The 20,804-nt window shown below is 42.5% G+C and overlaps 1 protein-coding gene across 1 annotated transcript; it reads right to left on the reverse strand.

The window, feature by feature from the left end:
* Positions 1 to 339: 339 nt before the first annotated feature.
* LOC105704147 (pancreatic triacylglycerol lipase) lies at positions 340 to 20,412 on the reverse strand. Its single transcript, XM_012433127.1, has 10 exons — positions 20,337 to 20,412; positions 6,142 to 6,302; positions 5,445 to 5,599; positions 4,481 to 4,600; positions 3,955 to 4,101; positions 2,929 to 3,157; positions 2,039 to 2,470; positions 1,399 to 1,525; positions 1,105 to 1,320; positions 340 to 453 (listed from the first exon to the last, which is right to left on the reverse strand). Coding segments are annotated over exons 1-10 (1,692 nt in total). The 5' UTR covers positions 20,339 to 20,412; the 3' UTR covers positions 340 to 350.
* Positions 20,413 to 20,804: the final 392 nt, after the last annotated feature.

The raw sequence follows: 20,804 nt of genomic DNA on the forward strand, positions 1-20,804 counted from the left end.
CTCTTTTGATCCAGGAAAACCCTTTCCAGCTCGTTTCGTGGTCTGCTTCGCCGCGTCTCTTTAACCCTGACGAGCGAAACGGTGACCACCTAAGTACCACTGGAACATAAAGCTATGTATGTACATATTATACAACCACGGTACAAGATAAATGTCGTCCATAGAAAGGACCAGACAGGGTCATCGGCGATTTCGCACCGCGATTGGACAACGAGAAGGTCGTTGCGACATGGAAAGCCTGCAGTTTCTTCAAGCTCCCAGTTTAGGAAGGGGCCCGATCGTGGCTCATCCGTTCTCGATCGGTCCTAAATCTATAAATCGACATCGATCAAGATGTCCCCCAAAGTTCGTCAGCAGTTGTCCACGAAAGAAGCGCTGGAACCACTCGCGATCTCGGCGTACTCTTGCCTGCCAGCTGAGCAGAGCTTGCTCGAAAAATCGGTCTCCCTTTTCCTGAAAGTGTCATTAAACATGTACATAAGTAGATGAACTTAGTACGCAGCTAGGTATTGTCTCATTTTAAGGCCCTATTAACCGTGAGTCGGCCATCTTGAATTATATCAGAGGCAGGGCAATGAAATTCCCCTCCAGTATTCTTCCAGACTATTAATTTTTTCTAGTTATTCGTACAAAAATAATCAGCGGAAGTGTAAAATTTGTCGGCCAGTCCGTGTTTGTAATGACATTGCGTCTATCTTGCGATCATTGCCCGGAATCGTCACTTTCCTTGGCTGATCGATTTTCAGAAAGAGATACCTCATTTCCTAGTGCACGATCCGTCGAAAACGGATTGAATAAAAAATTCAATTTTAATTTAATGAATTGAAATGTACTAAAATAGAAATTGGATTTGAAACGACATTTATTTATCCTGGACGAGAAGCATAAAATTTCTTCTTTTTTTTTCCCCGAAAAATGAATCTTTTCGTGAGTTTCAAGACCTCGATAAGGACCTCCGCAATCACGCGTTGAAATTGCAGGTTATTAGGTGCACCCAGTTTGGAAAAAAAATGTTATAAATATTTGTTACGTTCTGATGTATAAAGAATAACCTTTCATAGCATTTTAAAAGCTGTACGCGTAATGAATTGTTAATTCTTTTACCCTCTTCCAGGCAGCTCCATGATGTCGACGACGACGCTGTTCACGTAGAGGCGGTCGTTACACCAGAAGAAACAAAGCGACCTCGGCTGCAAGACGTCCATGTCGTATGCCCAGGACAATTCTACACGTCTTATCTTTCCGATATCACTTCCAGCTCCACCAGGATGAGCCACGACCATTCGCGCGGTCGTGCCGTGTTCCAATTTCATGTACCCGCTGTAAAAAGAAAAAAATTAAGTATCACTCTATTGTTCATTAATCATCGAATTTCTTCTACAGTGAAACCGATGCTACTTAGGAGTGAGGTCCATGTTGCGGATGACGCCATTATCTGCGTACAGAGTCACCTTCATGAACCCCTGGACCCAGCTTTCAGCAGTCGGAGGTCGTGCGAGATCAATCGTTATCCTGTAGTGCATTCCTGAAATGACATGAAAGGATCAATCTACTGAAAAATCATCCTGTACTTGTAAAGCACGCTTCAATGTACCAGAGTCCACTGTTAAGGTCTATTTATATTATCAGACACGACGTGGAAACTTAACGTTAACGTTCCGACGAAAGCAGAAATTATATTCATACCGTCAGTTTAGTTCAGATTCTGAGTTTAAACTCGAATTATTGACATCACAGAATATACTAGCAATGATGGACACGCTATGTATATGAACGGATTCGATCCGACATTAAAGTAATTATAAGTACTTCTGTTAGAAATGTGTATAAAAGATGGTATATTGCAAATGTTCATGCCTCACTTTTAGCGATAAAATACGTCCTTTGTAATTTTTAAATGGCTGAGAAATGTCATTTCGGTTGGAAAATATAAGATATGTGAACGAGTCCTTAAAGGGATGGCCGGAATAACCAGTATACATGGACCTTAACAGTGAACGTGATCAGAAAAATTAATAAGAAATGCGGGTTCTCTTACTGCAGTAGGGATCTTCTTTCCCGGTCGAGAAGAAGAACTTGGAGCCTAGCAAGGAGGACACATCCTGGCCCATAGCTTGGCGCCTCAATAATGCAGGACTGCTGTCTGCATGGTATCCCATGACTCCGCAACTCAGGCTGCTATTGCTTTTGCAAGAGAAGCACTCTCCTCGTAAAAAACTGGCGTAATTCGGACACTCGTGGGCCACGTACTGGCACTTAGAATTGATGCTCTCGATGAAGAGTTTAATGGCGCGCACGTGGTTGCAGGCTACGAGGACGCGTGAGGCCTCTTCGAGTCCTTCTTTTATCAGGGTAAGGGGTAGAGATGGCGTCGTTTCGCTCAGGTCGGTGCATCCTGGCTGTTCCTTGCCATTGTTAGGGTAGAAGTCCAGGTGCCCGCAAGGCTGGCTCATCCCGTACCCTGGAAATCCTTATCGTGCGATTAATCATCCTCAATATGTGCTAACTCTCGTGACATTGTTTATTATTTCCAGGTTTCGTGTGCTGGGCTCGAGGTCGGAACGTTTCGAGACGAGGGGTTGTTCGTTAAGGAAATCATGGTTTTTAATAATGAATATCACGCGGAAATCAACTGGGAATCGTTAGAAATCACCGAAACGTTGTCACAATTTCGAAGGCGACATTAAAGCGTCATTCTGTATGTCAAAATATTTATAAAAGTATTCTTCAAATTGGGCGCACCGAATAATTTGAAACTCTACCGTGTGATTACGGAGGTCCCAATGAAGGCGTTGAAACTCACGAAATTTTATTTTCCGAAGAAAAAAAAAGAAAAAAAAAATGTCTTTTTTGGTTCATGACTGAGATGAAACAAGAGGGAATAGCCCCTCGCTCAAAGACGATTTCTCAAGCTGTTAATCGGCATACCTAGGAAGAAGATGCTTTTCCCATCGGTGTGGATGACATCGACAAGCTGGGCATCCGTGTAGTCTAAACGCAAGTGGCTGGGCATCCCTTGGAAATAGGGCTCCGCAGGATCCAGACCTGTGATCCTGCCGATTTTCCCCTCCAACTTCTCCCCTGCGTATCCTGCCGTGTGAGCACCCAAACTGTGCCCGATCAGGTGCACGTCGCCAGTATCTAGTCCATAGTTGTTCTGTTAAAAGAGAAAAGTAATAACGTGAATTTCTTACCCTGAGAAAAAATAAAAATGCCATTGGACCAGAAAAATGTTTCTTTGAACAGTATCAAAGAAATATTTTATTAATTCAAAGACCGATTATTTGAATAATACGCGACGTAAAGGAGCCATTGCACGGTCCTTTTGACAGATCAACCATGGTATACTACAAAAGGGAGTCACATTTAATAACCAACCAATAACGCTTTTGATATATTACAATATAGCAATATAAAGTGCAGAATGTGTGTTTGTATGTGTATATTACATGATGCAAAAAAGGCGATGTATATTCAGAGATCATATTGTTGACACATTCTGCACTTTATATTGCTATATTGTAATATATCAAAAGCGTTATCGGTTGGTTATTAAATGTGACTATATACATATATTTCCAACAGCGTTGAAGGAGCATGGGATTTTAAAACCGATCCTCTGGTGTTTCGTAATTATTACTACGTGCCAAAATCTCCTTTGACCATTTCTGGCCAGGTAAACTCTCTCTTGGCATTGCAGAATTACACAACGCGATGCAACAGTGGGCGAATTGTTTCGAGTCGCGAAAGGCTGGGCCGAAACTTTTTCCAAGGTGGTTGCTCAAGAAAAATCGTGCCGACACTCGACGACGGTCACGTTGGACATTTAATGTATTCCTAGGACAGGTACCATTCTAGATTATGGGAAATTACCGAAGGCTTAATCAATGTCAAATCGAGGTTTCGTAATCTCGAAATAATTAGTGGGTTACAGGTGTTGTCAAGAGCACGAACCTGAAGATGGGTTATCAGATGAGCTATCTCTAGTCCTACAAGTCTGGTGTTGGCTGTCGCCTGGGTATAAAGAGGAAGACTGCCACCAGCCCAGTCCACAACAATTACGTTGTAATCATCGTGTTTCAGCAACTCGTTCCTCATTTCCTGGACGATAAAGAGAAGCAGAAGAATATCTTTTTAACGTTGTTCTGTGTATTCGAGTTTCCAATTTTCGCATCCCAGCGTCATTGAATTATATGTATATAGAATCAACGCTGTTAATCAACCACGAATAAGCGGAAAAAGGATAGTTTGAAAGTTGTAAAATGCGGTGATAAGAGGGAAAGACATTCGGTGGGCAGAAAGAGCATTTTCTCCGGATTCATACGATATGGTTCCCTTGATAAGCACCTACGTAAATCCAGCTCGCTACAGAATCGCGGATTTAAGCCGGTGGTTTTTCTTGCCACTTTTTGCCCACCCTCGCAGCTGTGAAAGTAGGCGAAACTAAATACTTAGTGTAATATCAAAACCGACGTCTCACCTTAACCCAGTTGCTGAGCGGCGTGTCTATAAAACCATGTATGATAAACTTAGTTTTGCGCTTCGGATCGAAGTTCGAGCGCTTAATGGACTTATCCTTAGCTACTATCAAGACCTGACCCTGTAAAAGAGACCAAGACGATTAACATTAAATATTAGTCCTCGTTACATAAATTATTAACCCACTAGATGTATGTGACCAGATTGTAAAATCTTCACTTAGCTTTATTTTACAGCTCGGCTAAATATTTTATAAAGCGACTAGGCGTGTCAAGCTTATTGAATTACCTAATAAAATTACTGAAATGATTTAGCCGCAATGGTAAACAGGCGGTAATTTAACTGGTCGTCTTATAAGACGCTTAGTTTCTTTATGAAATTACTAGCCGGATTGTAAAATGAAACTGTGTGAACGAAGATTTGACCGTCCGGCGGGGTTTTATGAGAAACTAAATTTTACAATGTGGCCACGACGTATGCAAAATGTGTCTGAATTTCTCGGGAAAGCGGGAAAAGAGATATTTCCCATGTAACCTGATTTCTCGTAAAACTACTTTGCATACAGAGTAAGAGGAAATATTCAGGAGAGGATTGTTACTGATTCATCCGGCATGTCGGTGCGCAAGAGGTGCTCGAAGAGTAATCGAAATTTCTCCGAGCTCATTACGCTCTTTTACGCCCGTGAAATGGAAATGTTAAGAGATTTGAATTTCTCCGGCCGAGAGAGGACTAAAGGCATCTATAGGTTCCAATTCCGAGCTGTAAATCGAGCCCAAATCGAGATCTCGGATAACACCGACCTGCTCTTAAGATGCATTAAGATAAAGGCACTCTCTGTTAGCTCTCTTGTAATCCGTTCGTATCTTCTTCGCCAATTAGTTCCCCTCTCGTGGCGAGGGAATTAGTGAATAATATATGAACTGTGAATCGGCTTCCGTGTTACGCGACCCTGAGGAAAGCCTTACTTCGGTGGGGTTGTTCTCTGTGTAGAGGATGAACCTCGTATTGATGACCTCGCGAGGAAGTGGAAAGACATTTAGTGGTCGATGGATTAGATGATACCAATTTCTGGTGATGTTCAGGCAGCCCAGCTCGTCGTAACACCTGGTCTCGTTTTCGACTGCGAATTTAATCAATTTTTAAGTGTCAAAAGTGTATAAATGTGTGAAAAACTTGAAATGTACACTGGTGTACACATGAATGGGGTCTGATCATTCTCTGACAACATCACGTATGCAGACAAGATATAGGGTATAAAATGTAGGAACCCAGAAAAGAATTGCATAAAACATTAGCAAAGGACAGCATTGCTGATCAAGTTTTGCTCTTACTGCAATAATAATTGTTCTATCAACAAAAATATTTGGAACTGCATGAAACGGAGATGTAGCTACGGACGAGCTTCAGAAAAATTACTTGACAAATTAACGAATAATTTTGTAGAAACGGTAAAAATGATTATTACTCTCTATAGTTTGTTGTCGTTGGTAAAGAATATCGCAACCATGAATATAACTGTTTGTTATCCATGCAGCTACAACGTCTCTGCAAAAATAATTCGCTGAGCCATTTTCAGACGTTCCAGATTTATTGAACAATTTGTTATCACGACTGTGGATTATGTTTCTGCGTGCATAGAGGATAAAAAATTGTAATATTTACAGGGTAACCAGGGAATGTTGACCTCGATGCGATCACTTCGTGCCCACTGCCAAGGATCCAGGATTCCGGCAGAGCAGAGAGCTGGTATCAGTGCAAGGAACAGCAAGAGAGCTCCTTCACCCTCGGTGACCCCCTGCTTTTTAATGCCACCCCTCCCCATCCTGGAATAAAAAAATAATCCTTTTAATATAAACCTAGATAAAGATTAGGTTTCCTGTATCTCCGGACGACTGCAATCGTGAATAAACGGTACCAGTGAATTTTATGAGTAGAATGAAATGACACAACTGCGACCTTAGAACAGGTGAGAGATTTAGAGATTTTGGAAATCCTCAGCCATCGTGAAATTGCGAAGCTGATGATCCACGTGGGAGATAACCGAATGCTCGTTCTACGAGTCCATAAATTCTATCTGGTGAGAGAGACTCTCTCAAGGTGAAGTGCTCATCGCTCATTACGAAATTTGTTTGGAGAAAAAGAGGCGTTCCTCCTACATCTGAACATTCCACGTTTCTAACAGTAGAAGCTACGATTTTCTCTGATTTTTATCATCGCATCGGATGCATTTTAAAGCGTAGCTTACTGATCTTAAGATGCAGTTTGGAGCATTCGATGCAAAATGCGTTTCTCTTTCCTGTCGGTATGGAGTCGTGAGTTAGCTCCTCCATGTTTATGTATAACGTGGTTTAGCGTTATAGGTAAATCTTATTTGTGCAAGCAAGTGCACACCAAACTGGTTGTAGGTGAAAACGTCTGCTCGTCTATGGGCAACGGAAAGCGCTACTAGATTCAAGAATAAATTCCCGGCCGAAAGGAATTCCAGGAATCTTAAAGACGCGAAAATAATTGGAGACTTCAATGCTGGCACAAGGTAGAAACTAAAAATGAAAACAAGCGGGATAGCCCCTTCTCCTCATTTTTCTCCGCTTTATCTCACGTCAATAGTAATGATATCATTAATAAATTAATAACATTAAGAGATATTCATCTTCAAAGTGAACTACCAAGGATTTGCATATTTTCAATACATACATTACATACATTCTAAGAGCAACTGCGTTTCACCAAGCCTGGAGCCTAATGTCAATGTTTCGGAATATTTAACTCTGAGAGGTAAATAGGCAACATTAACTTCGACATGACATTTAGCATATTAATGGATCCTCCTTTCAATTACAGATATTTCGCTACATCTTCCTCTACCTCTTCGATGGCGGTCTTGCGAAAGGAGGAATTTAACCGGAGGCTGGTTAAAGGTTCCACAATGTACGATGACAATGACTGGTCATGATAATTCTTTCGGAAGAGCATTTGCATAATTCGACGATTCCTATACATCCAGCACAGAGCAATGCTTGAGGGTAATGATCCTGCGTCATCGCCATTTTTCGGTCATTGCAAAGCGTCATACGAACTTTGTATTACTGTACGAGGAAGTAGACGTTTCCGCGTTCCTTAAATGTCAATTGCGCAATCGCCTCACGTAATTCGAGGGTATTACGGAAGAATTGTAACGTTATTTTCTCTACGATACTTTCTTATCCTAGTGAACGACGGCCAAGTGATTCCGGCGATTTTCCTTGACGATATCGCGGCTCGGTAATCGAGATAATCGAGCGGCGGAGCACACGATACATTAAACTTTTATATTCAGATACGTGATAAAAAAATTAAAAATGGGGTCGATATGTCTCATGTGTGGGGCAATTCTCCGAAGGTTCTGCGTTTCTCGTGGCATCCCCGTATTTTACATTGCATAACATTCGAGTTACGTCAAACGAGTCAACGTGCTTGGCTTACATTCGAATTATGTCACGCGTGTACATCGGGCGCGTTTGTGGATCAAGATGCCCATCGATAGTTCTGTAATTATTACATTGATATTAACACAAGAATTTGGTTGATACGAAAATATATTGATCGCTACAATCGATGTAGATTTACGTGGGCATTTTTATCAACGTGAAGTCAGCAGGTTTGTCGATCTTACTCGGTTTCCTGGAACTGATCCGTTAAATTTACGGCTAATTAATTCTGCAACTGGTATGTCGGGAACGGTAAGGTTCGAGTTTATAAAACTGAGGATCGATCGCAGAGGCCGATTAGGCAAACTGACGGGATTTCTTGTCGAGGCCGACGATTTCGCGCCTTCGCCGATCGGCACTTGGCAAGTCGCGGCGAGAAGTCGATCAAGGGAAAGAAGCTTGACTTGGTTGCCTAGATGGTCACGGTCAAGGAGGTGGATCGAGGCTGAGTTTTTCGGATTTCAAGTTACGCGAGCGATTGCCATCGATCAAGGACTCGAGCCTCTAATCCAGGCCAGTCGGCAAAAATCGGCGATCGCGAGGCGCGACAGGTGAATCGTGACGACCGCGACAGGTGATCGATCGGTCATGACCTCGATTACACACGACAAATCGACTCGCGACCAGTAAGAAAGGGTGTCGCAATTAGGACGAGCCATTCGAGGGCTCGAATTGTTCTCTACGATCAGCTGTCGCCAACAGACACGGATCGACAAATATCGTTCTCGCCAGCCAGCTTTAAAGTGATACGAAAGTGGCGTTCAAAAGGGCTGTTGTTAATGAGACTCTTCACAGAACCGTGTACCGAGAGGTTTGACATTTTAAAACGTCGGTACGGAGGCTTTAACAAGACTCCTGACATATTACGAAATGTAATTCTTCATAAGAAATTTCTAAACGTTTATGAATATATTATTAAAATATGAATTTCATGAGTGAGGAGACATTCCTTAGTGCTTCCGTATTCATGTGGTACGATTTCAAACCATTCGATGCACCCAGTTCAGAGAAAAGTTCAGAAACGAGGCTTCTGACGCCATTTATACCATCTTAAGGCCTTTACAGATACTTCACGTAACAGTAAGCCTGAAAGTAGAAACCGGCCAATCAAGTTGCATAAAATTCGGCAATTTAATCGGAGATTCTTTGTTATGCTTATATGGTCGCTCTTATGTGAAGTATCTGTGAAAGCCCTTACACTCTCGCTGCAGTTAAATTACCCCCATGTCGCACTCGTGATAGCATGTATCGATCGCTCCAAAAAGGCGAACTCTGTTACAGCTCCCGGGGAACCGGCAACCTTCCGTTTGGTTCCACATTCCTCGGGTGTAGCTGCACTTCATCTCCCCCGAGAAAAGGAGGAAAACGTCCACTCGCACCCCGAGGGGCCCCGACGAAAGGAAGTGCCTGCCCTACTTCCGCCTCCTCTCCTTGCGTTCTCCTAAGTAAAGGTGATTGCACTCCAACCGAACTCGAGAGTGCCAGGCTCGGATCGATTGTACTCCCGCGACGGTTAAAAATCTGACAAGGTATTTTTCCCGCAGAAGAATACCAGATCCCCATTTTCGTCACGCTGCGAGAACTCCCATTCGATATAAAAATATCCCAGGAAAAAATCCCGAGCAAATTCCTACCACCTCTTAAATTCGCCATCTTCGAAAGTGTCTCGCCTATAGTCTCCCGCAGGCATTGAAGTCTCCGAGGATCTTGCGGCCCAAGCGATCTTTTTCACCGCATAAGAATATTTTCTGGACTCCGTAATATTCCCTGATAATTACCACCGTCCCCATGAAGCCTCTGAGAAAGTGAATTGAATATTCCCATGTTTTAAAATGGTTAAAAACGCGAGATTTTATGAAAAGATCGCGATGACGCCTTGAGCGAGCCCCATGGCGAGACGCGGGATCGGTGAAATTCGTGAAAAAATGGAAAAAAAATCGTGATCTGGGTTTTAATCCTGGGTTTTAAGCCAAGTTTAGTAAAAGAGATTCTGGATAGAAGGTCTGTAATTATTTGTATAAAATTTGATCTCGGCCGCGGAATGTATGAGCGTGGTAAGGCCTCTCGAGTCTCGAGACGAAAGCGGTCCTGCGAGGAGGCCGAAAGAGGACAGGCTCGTTGGGAACAGCATTTCACCTTGCATTCTCGACGCCCTGGATAGCGCTACGTCGCCGGTATTAAATAATTATTATTTCGAAAGCGAGAATGTATACGGCGCCAGGCATGTGCGGCGTCCGAGGCGGTTGTGGCCCAGATTCGGCGTCCTTCCCCCCGGCAATATTGAACCGCTTCCTGCACCTCCCCGGGTACTGGTATACGAAAAATTCACTCCAAAACAAGCCATGCAGGATCTCCAGACCTCCACCATAACCCCATAAGAATTCTCAAGAAATTCTACACATACTTAAGTAATGAATTTGTAATTTTTGCAATGAATATAATCTCCCCGAGTACTACCACACAAATAAAATTCACTCCGAAACAAGCCATGCCGAATCTTCACCCCCGTCATAACTCTATACATAAATCCCCGAAATCTTCTGCACATAAAAATTACACCGACAATTAATCCGCAACTTTTTAATTTAATATGCAAATTACGAGTTGTCGCGACTGACTTTTTCGTATATAAAACTCGTAACTGTAAAAACCTCGGTTCCATGCGTGGCCGATAAATCTTGATTAATATTTCCTCCGTCAACTTTTAATGAAAAAAAAAAAAAAAAAAGGAAAAGCGCCGCGGCCTTTCCGTTCCTTAATATGGACAGAGAAATCCATGCGTAGGTAATAATCTCGCACCTTAGGTGTGAGCACGGCTGATGAACTTTAATTAATTTTCTTTCCCCGGGTTTTGAGCTTTGGTAAAAAATCTTACGTATGCCTACGAGTATAGAAACACGTTTGGAGTCGTGTATGCTTACTAACATGTTAGATGTGAGCATGAGACCGAATACACGCGCGAAGAAAGTCGCTCGAATGGATCAAGGGGAAAGTGTCCGAGGCGATAGGGTAAAATGTAAAACGATCGGGCATACGTGACGGCAGATCGTCGGTTGTTTCTCAAGCATTGGAGTTTGAATCTACCAACTCCAACAAAATGATTAATCCTAAACAAAGGGCAGGAGCGAATCCAGAATTCACTCTGGAAGTCTCCGAAGCGGATGTTGCATTTAGGCGCGACTAATCGTTGCGGAAGAGCCTCATATGCGTGAAAAATGTCCGCGGAAGCGAGGGAAATAATTGTTTCCGGTCGCATGTGTACTTTCATGCCTTGACACCGAATCAATGTTGCGATTAGAAGAGCTTTTCAATTTTCATGATTTCATTCGATGTCCTTTTTTCAGCCTCGTTGGAGGAGGTTCGTGCAGGGAGGAGGAGGAGCGAATTAATTCGCAACTCTTCGGTTCCGAATGGGACTTCGAAATGGACGTTGCGCTTAGGCGCAACTAATTATTGCGGAAATGGCGCACATGCGTGGATACTTCCGCGGAAGTGCGAGAAACCGGCGTTTTCTTATGGACCGTGTGTAGAGTTTCGCCTTGAGGAGCGCCGTTCCCGTTGGCGTTGGTTTCTTTTTCCGCGGGCACTATTTGCTTCCTGTCGGGACCCAAGGGGATTTTACGATTCTTGGAGTATGTCCGGGGAAAAAAGAAATCGCGGCTGCTTTATCGAGATTCCCCCGATGCGTCCCGTGGAAGCAACTTTACGACCGTGTCAGTGTAAGCTCCGTTTCACAAGTGGATATGGTGTAGAAGAGCTCCTCGTAAAAGTACCCACAATGAAACCAGAAATAACCGAATGTTACTACCTGAACTCGAAACAGACCTAATTGATGCCCTTTCGACTTTCTTCCGATTTTGAAATGAATGTTTCAAAGGCTTTTTCAAAAGCCTTTCTTAGTCCTTCAGCATTTATTTCTGTTTTTTACGTGACTACATCTTAGAAGAGTTTCTTTTAAAATTGCTCATCGTAAAATCAGAAAGCAAATTTTACCAGCTACGCTCAAAACGTGCCAGATTAAGGCTCTCAAGTGAATAAATTTCTCTTAATTTATAAACAAATTTATAAACCTTCTCTTTAATACCTTCCTTAGTCCTTTGGTACTTATTCGCCATGTATCAATGATACGCCCGATCAGACTCGTTAACTGATAACAGTTGATTGCTTTCACCAATTAAATACGAGTACGTACCGAGTATAAGGATTTAAAATTCCTTATAACGTGGTGATTAATCGTCGCCAAACTGTGCATTCAGAAAAACGTTCGGTTGGATCGATAATATTTTTGTTGATTCAATCGAAATATTTATGATATTTAATCGAAAGTTTAATAAAACGATTTAGCCGACGGAATTCCATAACAGGAGTCCTTAGAAAAATGTAGTATCGATTATCATTATTTTCGGCGGCGAGTCTCTCCGAAAAATCGGACAATTGCCCTGCCCGAATGTGCTAATGACTTCATCAGGTCTCTGTCTCGCCACTGGAGAAAGAATCGCTTAAGGCCTTCCGATTTACCGGAACGAGTCGTTCTATTCATCCGGACATAATTAATCTTGAATATCGTCGAGTCACTCGCGTGGCCTAATTCAACGTCGCGAATGGTCGGAGAGAGAGTGCAGAAGAGGGACTTGAAAGAGGAAAAAGAAGGTCCTCTTGAACTTTAATCCCGATGACGCAACCGGACCTTTCTCTCGTGCTTTCCTCGCGTGACGATCGCATCTCTTATGCAACAACCAACACGAATTCGCCGAATAAATTTCGCTCGCCGAACGTCCTTCGCCGGCCCGCAATGGCGGCGCCATGACGTGCGTCCCCTCGAGGCGCGAAAAAAGAAACCATGAAAGGAATCGGTTCCAAATTCGGTCAAAAAGGAATGCAAAGTATTGTTATCGCCATCAAATAATCCAGCTTACATTCCAGAAGTCGCGGTTAATTACGACTTTCTATTTCCTGGGACTTGTGAAGGCAGTTTCTACGAATTTGGACGGCCGCCCGATTTTTCTGCGCGATCCAAGATGGCGGGTTCTCTTCCGTGATGTCACTTTCTTACCGAACCTTTATTATGATAAATCGCCGTTCTCACGTTACGTTGCGTGCCGAGGCGAGGGCTGAAGTGACTTTTAGTTTTTTTTTGGGTTGTTTCTGGTTTTTTCTCTTTTTTTCTTAAGTTACCTTGGGAAAAGTTTAACACTACAAATGCGAGCACCCCGGTTGCGCACTCTCGCGATTTCACAGACTTAATTGGAACTCGTTCCGAAGATCGTTAAACTAGTTGTAACGCCCGGCGGAAAAATGTTCACCTTCGGATTTTCACCCTGGAATTTCCTCGGGGGAAAATATAACGTTTCGCTCAAGAAATGCTGCTCAGCCTCCGGCTGTGCTGATTTAGATTCAAGGTCTGTCAATTAAATCCACTGCGAATAGCGCAAAAAACGAATTTCTAGGCTCAACAATGCTCGGCTTGAGTCTAATGAATTTAATTTGTTGCAGGGAAAATTTTCATTCTCGGCGAGAAATCTCGTGTGGCTGGATTTTTGAATTCGGGAGAAACTTTTCCTGGCATGCACGTTATACCAGCAATGTTACATAACTAAGAAAAAGCTGTCTAACTGGAGTCTAATGAATTTAATTTCTCCAGATGGAATTTTCATTTCCGACGAGAAATCATTGACGATTAAATTTTCGAATTCCAAGTAAACTTTTGCCATCTTGCATACCTGCAACACGTCGTTCCGTTGTACCAACAATTTATTGTTTCTCAAACAGGAAATGAGAAATTGCTCAATTTAAATCTAACGAATTTAATTTCTTCAGATGAAATTTTCATTTCGGACGAGAAATTACTGACGAGAAAATTTTTTAATTTCAAGTAAACTTTTGCCATCTTGCATACCTTCAACACGTCGCTCCGTTGTACCAGCAACGTTATACCGGACAAAAGAAAAGCTGTTCGACCGAGAAACAGGTTTACGCGCGCGTAAATTTCTCCGCGGTCGAGACAACATCGCCGTTCCGTTTTCAGATTCACCGAGCAACGACAGTCCTTTCTTTCGTCAAACGAAACTCAGAAAAGAAATTTCTACGGAATTCTACTGTCAGCGGTCCGCCCTCTCGTCGGGTTTTTTCGTGAAGAATCGCAGCCAATGAACTGCATACACTAAATCACGTGAAACGTAATCCTCACTTCGAGAAAAAAATTAGCTAACTCGAAGAAATATTGCGACAACAAAATCCTGGGATGAGAAATACATCACAATAAATGTCAGACTGAATAAACAAAAAATTCGTATAATTCAACATCAATTTTTCTTCTCAACAAATTGTTTCTTGATATCATATACGATTTGGGCGACAATGTATGACAATAATACATATTTATTTCAATCAAGTAATTTTTTTTGTCCGCGCAGGTAATTCGCATAATTAATTAAGCGGCATGGCTCAGATGCATATAAATTGCCCCGAGGTCCCGTTCTTGCAAGGAGTAATGGAATATCCTGAAATGTCTCAAAAGAAAGCGGAAAAAAGAATGGGAGATAAACGTCGGATGCAATTTCAGGATTCTTTTCTGGTGACTCAGCGAGTGCTGTAATTTCATCTTGTAAACGATGATACTGGTAACAGTTGCTACCAGAATGGAACAACCGTATTATTAGTCATGCTACGTACCTATGGAAAACAGAGTTTACCGAGTTAAATAATCCACAGTTAATACTCTTCTATCCTCATTAAAAATCGCACTTGAAGTAATTAAGGACACGGAATAGAGGATGAAGTCATTAAAATCGAGATGCAAGATGCATCAACAAGATGTATCGAAGAAAACATTTTCAATAATTCATAAGGAAATAATGATAAGTTAATTAAACTCCACAGGTGAATCTTCAGTCCCTCGGACTAATATTTGTGATAAAAATGAATAACAGGCACCACTTCGAGGGGATTGAAATGAAAAAAAAATAAAAAGAAAAAGAAAATCTGCCCAAGTATGCAACGAACTCACTGCGTCTGCCTCATGGCCCGAATGTGCATTTAATCTCTGCGATCGATGCACTTTACATAACGGGTCCCGTCCTCCGCTGCACGAATTTACATAAATATGCCCAGGTATATACACGTCGCATACATAAACGTACATATCCATCACATGCTTTTTACCTTTTCATTTACACTTCGCGAGCCGGCGGGATACTTTATTGCATAAGGCCGTTTTTTCGGAGTCGCAATTGCAACTTAAACAAATTTTAATTTAATCGTCGATGCGATTGAACGACATATTAATTGAAACTCGGGGATTAGCTGATTAATTTTTCTCTAGATCGTATCCTTAATCGAATGAGTATCGATTACGAATATGCCTCGATCCGATTTACGTAACGGTGTCTTTTTCTCGGATGCACTTTCATGTTTGCATACTGCAGGTGTGAGTGCAGGGTGTACACGTGGGTTGCGTGCTGACACGCCTTGGTCTGACACAGGTACGAGGCTCAGGTAAAGTTCGTTGCATGGTACAGATACTAATACGGTTAACAGCTTTCCAATGTTCGGCCTTTACACTGACCTACATTCTTGACATTACGGTGAGGCCTGAATGTGCACTCGAGAGGACTCTTGCATGCAGCGATGATGTGCAGGACCAAGAGATTGATAAGTGCAACGCCGAGCGCATGGGACATTATGCAGATTGTAATTATTGTCGAGAGACAAATCAATCGAAATGGCCGCCTTTCGACGAGGATCTTCACGTACAAGATTCATGAATTTATTAAAACCATTTTCACTGGTGCACTTTTAGAATGAAACGGTGGAAATCGTTGTTTTATGATAATTACGTTATTTTAGTGAATTTAAATTCTGACATTTACCCAGTTATGTTTTAACGGTGTATTTTTAGTTAATGAGAGGTTCTGGAAATTGTCGCTTTTTGAGGATAATGGTCTTGAATTGTGACATTGGATGAGAGAGAATCTTATATGCAACGATGATGTGCAGGACCGAGAGATTAATAGGTGCAGCGCCGAGCTGCATCACTTCATGCGTACGACATTATGCAGATCGTAATTATTTTCGAGAGACGAATCAATTGAAATGGCCGGCTTTCGACGAGGACCTGCATAGCCATCTTGCAATCGCAATTCCTGAAGAATGCGGCAGTCAGCTGACTCTCCGAGGTGAAAAGCCGAAGACATAACGGAGGTGCATTTCATTACGCACACTTGCAACAGCACGTAGAGACATAGAGAACTCTCGAATTTCCCTGCCTCTAAAAATAAATCCTATCCCCGCTCTTTTTAGAGAAGCAAACAATGACCGGGAACGAAATTTTGGCAAAATCCTACTATCTAAAACGTTTGAAAATTTCATACAAAAATTATGAACCTCAATTCACGACTTAAATTAGCCTAAAATTTTTGGTGAAACATAAACAAGTTTTTTTTCACATTTTACTGGAAATTTGATCAACCAGGTAGTTTGTAAAATTAAAAAGCGTGCATATCAAATTCATCTACGAATGTCACAAATTTAGTACCTGCAGCCACTTCGAATTGTTACTAGCAAGAAATAGTGGAAAACTCGGTTTATGGTGATTGTTCCACCGTAATGATTTTCAGTTGCGATACTAGCCTATTTTTAACGGTGTACTTTTAGTCAAGAAGAAGTGGTGGAAATCCTCGCTTTACGAGGATACCTCACGGTAATGGTCTTGAATTGTGATATTGGACTTGACATTAACGGGATCGCGGAATCACCTTGAGTGGATAATGATATCCACGATACCTTGCGCCTTCTATGCTCAATTTCTGTGAATGGCGTTTCTCCGTCGACAGGCCAATTTCCCGCGCGATTTCCGCTCACGGGATTTCGCTAACACTGCGACTGAAAAGCGGAAGTATTTATCCTTCTCGCCGAAGAGAGGATCGATGTAACGCTCGTGTTACCTCGCCATTTTACGGCTAGTTCACTCCTTGTAAACGACACCTGTTCATTAGATTCTCCCGTGAAGAAAATACATCTTCGATATCCTCTATGTGCCGAAATCACAAATACCAGAATAATCCAATCGAGATGCCTTCTCGAGCTAGAAAGTAATTAGACGAAACGGAAAATTGAAACCTCACTCGAAGTGTCTGATACTATACTGACGATAAGCGACTTCGAGTATTTGAGGACGAGCCTTAAAGTAACATTAAAGGGTCATTCTGTATATCAGAACGTCAAAATATTTATAAAACTTTTCTCCAAACTAGGTGCACCGAATCATTGTAAACACTACAGAGAGGTTTCACAGTGACCAATCACCAAAAATAGAAATCAGAAATATGGCTCCTCGACTTCTGATATCGATTAGGCATCACTGCTATTATCTCTTCTTAGAATTTGAGGAATATTATGTATATCAGAATGTCCGAAATCTTTTAAGAAATAATCTTCGAAGAAAGCCGGGTGTTTTTATAAAATCTCAATCTGTTCAAAATGGCCCGAGGAAAGCGATGAGCACGTAGATTAAAATTAGAATTAAAAGGGGAAAACTCTACGTATGTACGTATTATTATCGGAAAGGGTGTATTATAGAAGTCTGAATTTCTTTTTAGAAAGAGCAGTCGAGGAGAGCGACCCGTACGTGAAGAAATGTAAATCTTAGGTTTGCAGTAATCGTTTCCGCGGCAGAAAGACCAGTTTACGGGCGAGTGCTTCTTCTAGTATGCAAAACCCGCCTAGGATTTAATTAACAGGTATCTGGAGTGTTTCTCTCGTGGAAAAACGAGGTGAACATAGGAGGGCACGCGAAGAGGAGGCGAAGCACCTCGTGAGGTATCAATGGGAGAGGCCAGCCTTTCAAGAGCTCCCTGAAACCAGAAGATTACCGATAAATACTGGCATTAGAGATCGACGACGTCTTTATGCCGACACTTTTAGCCACTCGGCTCACGCTACCGGCCTCTAACGAGAAAATGATTGGCTCCAATCTTACCCCTGGGGCCCGGATGCGGAAGTCTTCCGAGAGGAACTCGCCTACGAGAAGCCGTTCCTCGACGAACCAGCACGTGCCGCGAAAGCAGAGTTTCTACGATGCATGAATGCCTCGTAATGTCAAGTTTAGATTTACGGAGAAATTCTCAGAGGTCAAAGGGACCCTGATTCCACGGCTGGGGGATTTTTACGAAAAGTTTCCCAGAGCATACTTCGACCTAACGAGCGCGGCTCCGTTGGAGTCCTTTGCTCTTTGACTTCGCCATTTTATTTCTACGATGCAGGAATTCCTCGTAATGTCAAATTTAGAATTACCGAAGAAATTCTCAGAGGTCATAGGGACCCTGATTCCACGGCTAGGGGATTTTCTCAAACGGTTTTGCAGACCATTTCTAGAAATACCTGACAATAAGCGCAGCTCCGCGCCACTCCTTCGCTGAACGATCTGGCCATTTTATTTCTGGGGATTTATCCCCACCTTCAGGCTTTTCTCTACCTATACCTAGGTACCGACCTAGATTTTCCCTGACTTTCTTTGAATTTTATTTTTTTTAAATTAAATTTCATGAACATCGTGTTCTGAATGGATCTAATCACTTGTTGAAGTTTAAGATTATTCGGTGGGCCCAGTTTAAAGAAAAGTTTTATAAATACTTTGACGTGTTGGTATACACAGAATGACGCTTTCATGACACTTTAAGATCTATTTGCACAGAATTATCGTTACGTGTGTGGCTAGATTTACCTCGACTTTACACCTCTTGGGCTTCTTTGATATTCCGTAGATCAGTTCTTCATTTTCTTGGCTGTCCAACTGTTCCCTCATTTTACTCGCGCCCTCACTTTTGCACCGCACCGATCAAGAAACACGGTAGAGTTCCGCGCCAAGTACAAGTATGAGCGCTAAAGAGCGCAGCCTTTTCCGTTTTACTCGAAACCGTGTTTCCCTCTCCAGGATTGGAGTCGGTCCGAAAGCACCTGTCGCCAATAAACGAATAACGCCGTCGAGCTCCCGTCTCTTGCGGTCCAACTTTCCTTGCCGATTTTTCGATCCCTAGCTCCCGTCACGCGCGGTTTCGCGGTCTGCTCCGAGATTACAGGGTAACCTCCGTAATAGTGAACTGGTGAGATGGGTCGTCCAGGATGTTGGTCCAATTACATAAGTCGCGCGTACAAGGCGGCCCATATTACAGATCCGATCCCCTAGGCATCGAAAATCCCCAGAATGTCGAAATCCTTCGAAACTAATTGGAGGTCTCTCAAGAGAAATTCCCAAGGGTCCCTTTCCCCCCAAAATGGGTTCTTTGCCAGGACTGCTGTTCACCGAGAGAAAAAATAAGTTGATTCAAAGAAATATGCATTGTGACTACGGAATCCTGTCAAACACGTTCCCACGAAATGTCAGATTGAGTAAACAATGTTATTTTAAATCAATGTGAAGATGAATTTTCTGTCTTAAAAAATCAATTCATAGAATAATCGTAGGACGCAAATAGACCGCCGGACCCGATAAATTGATAAACGCTATATTTTTTTCAGTCAATTAATTTGTATCCTCAATGTTGAATAAAAATTCCCCTCTGGATTTTCTCACTGCCCAAAAATCAATTCATATAATAATTGTAGGACGCAAATAGACTGCCAGACCCGGCAGACTGACAAGCACTACGTATACGCCTACGTAGACGGGCTCGCCGGCGGAGAAAGCGCGCTCGTTCCTTCCTTCGCGCACTTACCTATAATATATAATAAACGCTCGGCAGCGAGCAGCGTATTTCCAAAATACGCTAGCCGATCGTTCGAGCCATCTGTACTCGTCAAACTAAAAATAATTATCCACGCCCTGTCAAACCGCCGCGCTCATTCGTGTGCATATGAAAATGGTCTTCCAGACGCGTAAAAAAAGAGAAGAATAAATAGACAAGGCCCTGAACATCTGAAAAACTCTCCCAGCTTGACTGACACGGAAAAGTGTCGATTTTAAGTTGATATGAAAGAGTCATTCTATACATATAAATATTTATGAAACTTTTCTCCAAACCAGGTGCACCGAAAATGAAATTTGAAAAATAAAATTTCATTTTTGTTTTTTAAATACGTATCCTTGGTTCTAGTCAGGGATAAATAAAAGGATTATTTTTTTGGAAAATGAAATTTAACAAGCGTCCTTCCTTAGGGTCTCCACAAGCACGTGCTGAAGTTTCAAATGATTGGGTGCACCCAGTTTGGAGAAAAGTTTTGTATGTATAGAATGACCCTTTCAAATCGCCTTAAGGGAGCAGAGAATGTATAGAAAATTAATGGAAAGTGAATAGAAATTAAAAAATGTCACGCCCCTGCGGTTTTTTTCTCCCAAAAGTATGTTGTCTGACATGTTATCAAAGTTTAAGGAGACTTTAGAAGAAGTTAACTCACATTTCGACAGCTACTCTCTCATGTCAGCTCAGCATCCGGCCTAGCGATCCGCCATGTCTGGACAGAGGCCGCGTTCTGCTGCCCTCGATCTCTCTCTCCTGTCGTCGAGCTCTCTGAGGAGCCCACGTGGTCAGCGTCACGTGACTCGCCCGATCTGTCAAACCGCGCGCAGCGGGCTCTTTAAAATGTAGATCGGCGGATCAAATCCCAAAATATTAGATCGAAGGCAGGGTTGGTGGCGGACTGACGCAAGCGTTCTCTTCTGGGGACGAGATGAGATAGAGCAAGGGGATAAAGGAAGGAGATGTGCGTGTACCCGTGAAAGGAGTGCGAAGGCGGCAAAGAGACTAAACGTTCCACGGTGAGAGGCCCGTGCTCGACTGAGTGTACGGCGGATTCACTTGTCCTGGAATATTTGCCCACCACCTCTAGTCCGTTAGTCCCCTCTGGTACCCCAAGTGCCCCCCT

Source organism: Orussus abietinus, unplaced genomic scaffold, assembly GCF_000612105.2.
Source record: "Orussus abietinus isolate OABI.00-Male unplaced genomic scaffold, Oabi_2.0 scaffold7, whole genome shotgun sequence".
NCBI classification, from domain to species: domain Eukaryota; kingdom Metazoa; phylum Arthropoda; class Insecta; order Hymenoptera; family Orussidae; genus Orussus; species Orussus abietinus.